The sequence below is a fragment of the Neltuma alba genome, unplaced genomic scaffold (genome assembly GCF_004799145.2).
Source record: "Neltuma alba isolate B1F8T4 unplaced genomic scaffold, ASM479914v2 tig00010649_pilon, whole genome shotgun sequence".
In the NCBI taxonomy this organism is placed as follows: Eukaryota; Viridiplantae; Streptophyta; class Magnoliopsida; order Fabales; family Fabaceae; genus Neltuma; species Neltuma alba.
The window spans coordinates 170,075-179,264 of NW_021635497.1; the positions used below are offsets into that span (position 1 = coordinate 170,075).

At 35.3% G+C, this 9,190-nt stretch overlaps 1 protein-coding gene across 2 annotated transcripts; it reads right to left on the bottom strand.

Moving 5' to 3' along the window:
- Positions 1-4,099: 4,099 nt before the first annotated feature.
- On the bottom strand, positions 4,100-8,062 carry LOC114757821 (uncharacterized). Of its 2 annotated transcripts, none has more exons than XM_028946924.1 (4): positions 7,620-8,062; positions 6,946-7,182; positions 6,622-6,839; positions 4,100-4,925 (listed from the first exon to the last, which is right to left on the bottom strand). In XM_028946924.1, exons 1-4 carry the CDS (start codon positions 7,872-7,874, stop codon positions 4,745-4,747), a joined length of 891 nt encoding a protein of 296 aa, XP_028802757.1. In that variant the 5' UTR covers positions 7,875-8,062; the 3' UTR covers positions 4,100-4,744. The 2 variants fall into 2 exon arrangements, with proteins under 2 accessions (XP_028802757.1, XP_028802758.1); XM_028946925.1 differs by having other exon boundaries at positions 4,908-4,990.
- Positions 8,063-9,190: the final 1,128 nt, after the last annotated feature.

The following is a 9,190-nucleotide window of genomic DNA, read 5'->3' on the forward strand; positions in this document are numbered from 1 at the left end:
AAATTAATATAATTTAATAATATCTTTTAAGATAACCATCAACTTTCAAAACTTCCAACCAGACAACCATGAAATCACGCCATGAACGCCAAAATGAACATTACTGAACATTTAGTATTTTTTTAAATAAATACTCTACTAAAACAAAATATCCTACTGGAAATACTTTACCGTTTATCTGTTTTTACATTCTATAATCATAATTTATAATAAATATATGAACTACTAAATTAAGGAAAAGTTGATATTGTTCCTTCAAAAATTAATGCACACTTAAAAACTCATAAAACTAATATTTCATCAAACCCATGAAACCAACGGCAAATTGATGATGAATAATGGGAGATAACATTAGTAACAATGAGGTTGCAAGCAACTAAATTCAATATATATTAACCAAGACAACAAAACCTCCACATAAAGGATAAGATATTCCACCGCCATTACCAAAGTCAATTATTGATATAAGCAACGTAACAAACAATATCCCTTAAAATACCTTGTGCACTAAGCACATTAAAGTTTCATCTGCCAATATCAAGTACCATTATATGCCACCAACACTCGTTTAAGACTCTAAATCGGGCATAAGCATACCTGGAGAGGACCAAGCCACACGAATGATATAAGAATAATCCCGTTCAGCAAGGATTTATCTCACCATAACCCCTATGAACATATAACGCATGCTCCATAATGCAGTTTCATTCATAAACCCCAGTGGATCCACTGCATCAGCATACGTTTTCATCGGGTTCACATCTACCACTGATCTAGGTGGTTGTGTCCGGATATGTGAGTTAGAACCCAATCCTCAAATATATCATCCCTGCCCTCTACAGTACCAGAGGTTTATAGCTTAGATAAGTCAAATCTGGATCTAGATATGACTCACTATATTATAACCGCTTTCCATCCGCACAAACCACATGAGCAGAAATTAGTGGTTTGAACTACTTTTGAAATACATTAACCACGCCTTGTCTCTAAAGGCAGTGAAAGAAATGCAATATATAAAAGAACAACTATCAAACCAATAATTAGGTGCTTCACAATCAAGAATCAGATTCAAATCATGAACCATAGCACATGATGATAATTAAAGATGAAGAAATTTACCTTCGGCTAATGTATGATACCGCCCAAGATCCTCACTTAAGCAGTGTTAGATCAACAACAATCGTGTGCAATGGAAATTGAAATAGCTCTGACCACGGGTACTAATGTGCTCAGCTATAGCAACCATTTCGAAGAGATAAAGCAAGTAATAACTCTTAAGATTATTGACAACACCTGCAAAATTAATAAAAACATGGTTCGAGTGGTGTCTAAGGACACTATTCTTAACAATTATTCCGCCATACAGGTTAGAGTAAGAGATGACGTTCCCCAGGATTAAACGAACCCTTCTTGCGTAAAACAAGGTAATAGAACAGCAGAAATTTAAAACTCATGAGAAAAGAGAGAGATAAGAGCTCGGGGATAGTATTCGATGCAGTCTGGCCATGCATCACACATTGCCTTTTATAGGCAAATGATATGTGATCATTGGGTTGCCATAATGGTGATTAAATGTGGTTTTAATGACAATTAAAAGGGTAGTTTTTAAATAATTAATTAAGGTGAATTAAAATATTTTAACACCATTGAATATGGTTTATGAAAAAATAACACTGACTAATCAAGACACATAAATGCTTCAATGGTCATCTCTAACAGCCGGTTCTAAAGACTCCTATTCTCATCCATTTTATTAGTTCAAGCTCATGTCTTAGTAAACACTAAGGTTTTTTCAATCAAGTAATATGAGATTCTTTTGATACACTCACACACTAAAACTCCACCACATATTACCGAGCAAAATGGAGTTCCCTAGTCCAGACTGCTCACCCAATCATAATATGTAAACACTAATTAAAAAAGACCTTGGTACCTATTAAAAAAAATAATTAATAATGTCTATGTATATACATATTACCCCATTATGTGTATTTTATTAAAAAAAGGCCTTGATACCACTAAATCATAATATGTAAACACTAATTAAAGCTGCTTTATTTTCTCTTGTATAAAAAAAAAATTACTAAACCATAATATAAACGCTAATATAAAAATTCTATGAAAATCACTCATCTACGTCGGCATTTAAGAAAAACAGCTAAATATTAGATTAAATTTGTGAAAGTAATAAAATATTAGTATAAAATTCTAGACAAAAACAACTAAATATTATACAAATTATATACTATAAATAAACCATGTTATTTAAGGTTAACAATTCCATAAAAATATCACCATTACCACTCACTCACACACACACATTGCAACTATTCTTCTTCTTTTTTTTCCCGTCCTGAGTCATAAAAAGGTACAGGCTCGTTGCTATTTTTTATATAAGTAATTTTTTAAAATTTAAATATTTTAGTTCAAATATAGAGCAAGAGAATTGTTTTATTAATTATGACAAATTATCAATAATTTAAAATTGTATTATAGAAATATTTTTGCAGTAATGATATTTTAACCTTTACTTATTATTTAAATAAAACATTTCAACGTTATTTCTTACCAATAATTTCAATAACTATTTAGCTTTATATTTTACTTTGTTATTTGAATTACTTCTAAATAGTTTTTAATAATTATTTATTAGTAGAAGTAAATTCTTGCAATTCTACACTTTTTTTCAGGAGACAAAATGATCATATAAAAACAAATATAATACGTCACAACGTTCTAAAGAGAACCATAACAAATAAAACTAGAAGGAGATTCAGCTTTAGTAAAGAATCTAAAGACATAGCGCAAACAACAAAGGAGAGAAGATCTTTAAGCAGAATTTGAACATCTTGAAGTATCACGTAAAGTTCTGCTCCAAGAAAAGCCCGAGCGATGCAAAGGCTATTAATGCACCAGATCTGAAGTGTTTCCTTGCGCACTAAGTCACTGCTGATATAACCACGACTCAATAAGAGAGAAGCGCTGAGGCATTAGCAGCAGCAGAACAAGGTATTTGCAGAGTCAATCTTTTTTCAGATGAATCGATGGATGAAAGCCCCTTGAAAGCAAATTGAGGCATGGAGGCTGATGCCTCATTTCCTTCCTTCCTTTTAGCTTATGAAAGATGATAATCCAACCCATTACATCAAAGATTCCATTGCTTGAGCAATCTGACTTGATTCTAACTTTGGGCAACTTAACCTCTTCGGCTCTTCCATATATTGATTCTAACTTTGGGCAACTTGATTCTTCCTTGTTTGATCTTACCCTTGACTTGCAATTCTACGTCAAACCTTACCACGTTACAAGTTTATCTTACCTTGATGAGTTTATTTAAAATCGCGAGGCAGAATCTTGCCTATGAAACGTTACCACGTCTGGTCTTGGTGTGTTTCTTAATTTTATTTTTTCAATTGTTTCACTCTATCTACATAATCAAAACGGACTGGTTTTCCACATTTTCATATACATTCAACATATTTTTGGTCTGCTCAATTATTTCTTCAAATTTACCACATCAATGATTTAATAATAAGATATTACTATGAAAAAGGCTTCCAAAGTTGACTTGGCAAGACTGGAAAGTACTGCCTTTATAAGAACTACTTAATTTAGATGAATTAAAAAAATTAGTTAAGTTAGTTATTTGTAACAAATATGAGTTGATTTTCCTAAAATATTTTTTTTTCATTCATGAGCATCTATGAATCAAAACCCTCTTATACTTCAGAAAATAAACTACAAGTAGATTGAGGCCTTAGCTAGCTTTTATATCTAAGGAGCGGACTCTTACATTGATTTATAGAAACACGAACTGAAACTTGATGAAGCAACACAGTGTTTACCAATTTTCAGTACAAAATTTACATTTGAACAAGAAAGTTGTGATGCTTAAACACGGAACCTGGGCAGACATCAGAGCACAGTATAACAATAGAAGTGAAGAAAATGATATTACTCCTCCGGTCCTAAATATAAGACCCCTTTCGTAGTGTAAATTACACTACGAAAATGATCTTATATTTAAGACCGGCGGAGTATAAAATAACGCACGTATTAGATCATAAGTAAATAATTGAGTTATAGTGCAAGCAAATATTTAAGACTTCAGACTACGGAATTTACATTAGTTGTGAACCATGTCAGAAGTTCTTCCTTGCTTTTCTTTTTTGGTAAAAGAAAAATAACAACGTAGAGGACCAAGAAATGAGTCGAGCTTTCCCTTGAGAGATGAGAGGGCAACCTTATTGTATTCAATTTACGACGACACAAAAGCTTGCCGAGTCCAAGTCAATCAAATCTAAAATGGGGATTTCATTCATATACAATGACAACTGAAACACCAACAAGAAAGCACATAAGAAGTGGGATGAAGTAAAAAAGAAATGGGGTATGCTTAGTTACAATTGGTGTTAGTCAAGAGATTTGAATCGTTTAATTGACAGTGTCAACTTGAAAAAAGATGGTTATGATGCGTACGAAGTAGGAACCATTTGAATGACGAGTCTGTCACTATCTTAAGAAATTGAGAGAATCTAAATCCCAAGTCATGTTAGTTAGTTACCTCCGGTATCTTCCAACAACCCCTTCTATCCTTTATGGCACACTTGACGTCCAGCCTTCCCATGGATGAAGTTATTTAATATGTATATAAAACCTCACCCAACTTTGCACCATATGCCCAGATGAGATGGTAATTGATTCATGCCGCAAAGAGAGATACCCAGCTTGAAAAACTACTGGATTATTGCAACAAAACCTCATCTTCCTCTTGCAACTGTTTGAGTCGCCTCTTAGCATAGACTGTGAAAAAGACTGCTGCACCCACAGTTAAACAGAAGCCAAAAACATTTAAGATAATTTGCAGGGCAGATAGGGTGTGCTTTTCATGGGAGGCATCAGCTAAAGTCTGTATGAAAATCCCCCTGCATCAAGTCAAGGAGACAATGAGTTCAAGAGAGTTTGATGCTCTGCATTATCAGTTCCCATCCTGTTAAGCATACATATGAACTGACTGACCAGAGATGTAACTTTAGATGAATTGCAAACATGGAGTTAAATGAAAAGCATCCATCAATACCAAAGTCATTACTGTCATGAGGTTAAAGAAATAGACCTCCATAAAACTAAATTATTAGGCGAGAGGAGCAGAAAAGGTGCACGGGAGTGATACAAGGTGCTAAAGTGAAACAAAAAAATAGATACATCTAAATTTGGAATAACATTTGAATAAATTTTGAAAAATAATAGTACATATAAATAATGAAATAAGAGTAACTATTTTACTTTATTCTCTTAAATCACTTGTCTTAATACACCTGATTGAATGCAGTGCCTCTCGTGATATGAAAGGCAATAGCCATGGAGAGCACCTCGCCTCAATGCATAAACTGCTGAGGCAAGCATCTATATTGGTGAGTGGAGAGATATACAACGATAACTAAGCATAGAAATGACAGTGAAGATGGCATTGCTCGTCAAGATGAGGAATCAATAAAGTGTTGGAGAAAACAATAGAAGAGGAAAGAAATCCATCATTGGATTGACAGAATGTATTGGTTACCAAGGAACAATCCCTTCCAAAACAAAAAGAAAAAAGAGCCTATGCTGCTTGGAGCTGGTGAAGACGAATTCTAACATATAATGGATAGGAAAAGGGGTACTTCTCAATTCTCAATCAATAAAGATGTGTTTACAACAGATAAAGGAAGAGGATAAAGGTAGTCGGCTAGACCCAATTGATCAGCTTCCTAATTAAGATCTAAATCAGAATAAAAACAATTGTGAACATGACTTCTCTAAAGAAAATATGCATTTTCTTCATAGGAAAAATAAACCAATTCACCAAACAAATGTATTCCCGATGGTCAAATTCAAGAAGCAGTAGAAACTAAGGACATGAGATAAAGATGTTTGCATATTAAGATCAATTGCTTCAGAGAAAAAAGCGTGAATTTCTAAAGCAAACACAAGACACCAAATCATCAAACCAATAAGGAAACATAAAGTCAAAGGTGAGAGTAACCTGCTACCTGACATATGACACTACAACCAAAGTGAAAGGACAATCTCACTTTCACTGTCACTTTAAAGTTTCAGCAATCCATAAATCATTTCTAGATATATTTCATAATGGCCGCTTAAGTAGTCACTCTTCATTGGAATACTGATCATGAAAACAACATGTTTCAAGGGAGAGAAACATGAAAACAGAGAAAATCAAGATGGGGTGTTAGCCAGACTCAATTTTATCAAGCTTTAAAACCATGACACTTGATAAAGCACTTATTATGCTAATAGCGTATAAAAGCATAATGTAGTCAAGTACACTCACATAAGGGAAAAACAAATTCATGTCAAAGCCAAACAAAAAGACTAAAGATGCAATACAACTTCATGGTAAAGGATGAACATACAAAATTGCATAAAAAGAGTTACCCTATATTCTAATGTGCATGACAACTTTCAAATGCATATAGTAGACATTCAACATTTTCTTATTTATTATTAATTAACAGAATAAAACACAAACAAACTCATAGCACAAACAATGGTGTGCGTGTTACAGACCAACAGACAGACAGGGGTATAGAGAGAGAGAGAGAGACAGAGAGAGATTACGTATAGATTGCAACAAATATTTCTGGTACGATTCCAACCAAGGATCCCATTATATAAGGTGCATACTTGACATTTGTTGCCACAGCACAGTAATTGTAGAGTATGTAAGGGAATGGAGAAACCCTGATCAAAGCAACTGCTCTAAATTGATGAAACCAATTTCCTCCACCTGCAGATCTTAGAAAAGAAGCTTTCTTTGGGTACTTTTCTAACCACCCCTGCATAGAATCATGAAACGTCTGATCCTACTGAGCACAAGTGAGGCAAACACATGTAGATAGTGTTTTAGAAATTAAGAATGACAAATAAAAACACGGCACATACTTGAATTTTATGATGGAAGACTGAGCCAATGAAAAAAGGGAGTGAAACACCGATAGATGCTGCAGATATTATTAGCAAGAACCCAAAACCATAACCAAATTTCATTCCAGCCATCCACATAGAAGGTGAAGATGGTAAAAGCAGCGTTGGGAATAATGCTACAGAAACAAATATCAGAACAATTAACACCGGACTGCTGAATGCGTTTCTCTCCCAGTTAATTAATGGTATAATCACCTGAAACAAAGATCACCTGTTACTTATCAGGTTGCACGTTCAAAGTTCAAATTTACAACTAAGGCCCAACAAAAATGGCACAAAACACAATAAGGTGTCCCAGTAGTACAATTGTTTGCCGCAAATAATCATAGCTGAAATTTCACCTCGATTCTACACATTTCATGTCAAGATCTCTCTCTCTCTCTCTCTCTGTTTTTTTTTTTTTTTGGGGCCATTAGGCCAAGAAAAGATAAGATGAATGAGTTAGCAACATCAAAACGAAAATCTTCCATGGTGAAGAAGAATCGTAAACACCATTGCTAATTAGGTCCAAACTACCCAGCCGCATCAAAACCTTTGAGAATAAAGCAAGCCCCTAAATATGTAAATTCAAGGATAGCCCAAGGAAGGGAGATAATAAAACTCGACGATGAGCAAGCGCGTGAAAAACAAACCTTATCCATGAAAAAGGGTCCGACCCATATGATAACAACAGCAGCCAAGAAGCCTAAGAATGCGAGGAACAGCACCAATTTAACCCAATACCATACAGAACATCTCGCCGCATCACTCAGCGAGCCCTCTGGCTCAGAATCTTGCGGGTCGGGCCCCAATTTGACATATCCCCCGTTGTTATCATCATTCTGGATTCGGAGTGTGAGGTGCGGGACGAGCTCTCCTCCGCCACCGTCATCCTCATTATAAGTCATCGGAAAAAAGCAAAGCCCTAAATGACCGGTGGAAGGAAAATTGGAACCCTCCTTGCAATCACCGGTGGAAAAAGCACTTCTTCAGTCAAAGGGTCATGAACGAAGGAACGGTAATGTGAATGAAAACCAGAACGGTGGAAAACCCGGAGCAAGGAGGAGGGATTCGGAGAGAAAGAAGATGGCAGATGCACAACACATCCACAACATCCAAAAGCAACGATTCTCATAATGAAGGAATGATTTGGTTCAAAACGGTGCCGTCCAACAAGGTGAGAGACACGTGGCATTATGGGAGAACCTCAAAGTCAGTGAGTTCTGACTCAGCATGGATTGTATGGATACGATGCAATTTGTCGGTTGTCCCATTGGCTTGTCTAGCTCCACCGTTAAGATTTAAATAAATCATAATCTCGTACTAGTTTTTCTTTAGGAAAATGACACTAAAATACCACTTGAATTCCAAAAAGACACATAAGGGACCTGAATAAGCAAAATGACAAAGAAGGCATCAGGTACCAATCTAGAATTTTGATTTTTGGCCTAAAGACTGAATTGCCCTTATTGTGTTTGCCTCCTCCCAGCGAAAGCAATTCCCCCCACTCGGCGAAAGAGAAACTGCCCCCACTTGGCGAAACCAATCCATCTACTCGGTGAAACTAATCCCTCCCCTCAGTGAAACCGAATCCCTCTACTCGATAAAACCAATCCCTCCACTCCACGAAACCGAACCCCCTCCAGTTGACGAAACTAAATCCTTCACACCACCATTCTGTAGAGATTGTTGATTTGGTGGGTTTTGGTTGTGGGAAAGAGGATTTAGTGAGAGAGGGAGTGAACCGAAGCGGAAAGATGAAGCGGAAATCAGAAAACTAGCAAGCAATTACGTAACGTAACTGCTGTCATATGCCTGCTGGTTTTTGGTAAATCCCATTACGTGAATGGTAAATTTCACTATACATATAGTTAATTATGAATTTTACAAAATACATATTGTGATTTACAACTTTTGTAGTGAAAGTGACTACTTTGTTAATGGGTTTTGCAATATGTTTTCAGGAGATAAACAACTTGTTTGTAAAAACTAATAAAAGTGACAACTTTTGTAGTCGCCTTGAATTAACTGGTTGCAAAAACTATTTAAGAAGTGGTCATTTTCACTATAAAAGTTGTAAATATCACTGTGTGTTTTGTAAAATTCAGCGTCAAATTTTATTGATTTTTAGAAACAAGTTGCTCATCCCCTGAAAAGAGGTTGCAAAAGCCATTTAAGAAGTGGTCATTTTCACTATAAAAGTTGTAAATATCACTGTGTGTTT

Bases quoted from the DNA above. Each gene is read 5' to 3' on its own strand.
- LOC114757821 (XM_028946924.1), bottom strand. From the start codon at position 7,874: ATGACTTATAATGAGGATGACGGTGGCGGAGGAGAGCTCGTCCCGCAC. The intron at 6,840-6,945 runs GTATGTGCCGTG...GATTCTATGCAG, and splicing joins TCTTCCATCATAAAATTCAA to GGGTGGTTAGAAAAGTACCC. The intron at 4,926-6,621 runs GTAATCTCTCTC...GACTTGATGCAG, and splicing joins ATATTTGTTGCAATCTATAC to GGGGATTTTCATACAGACTT.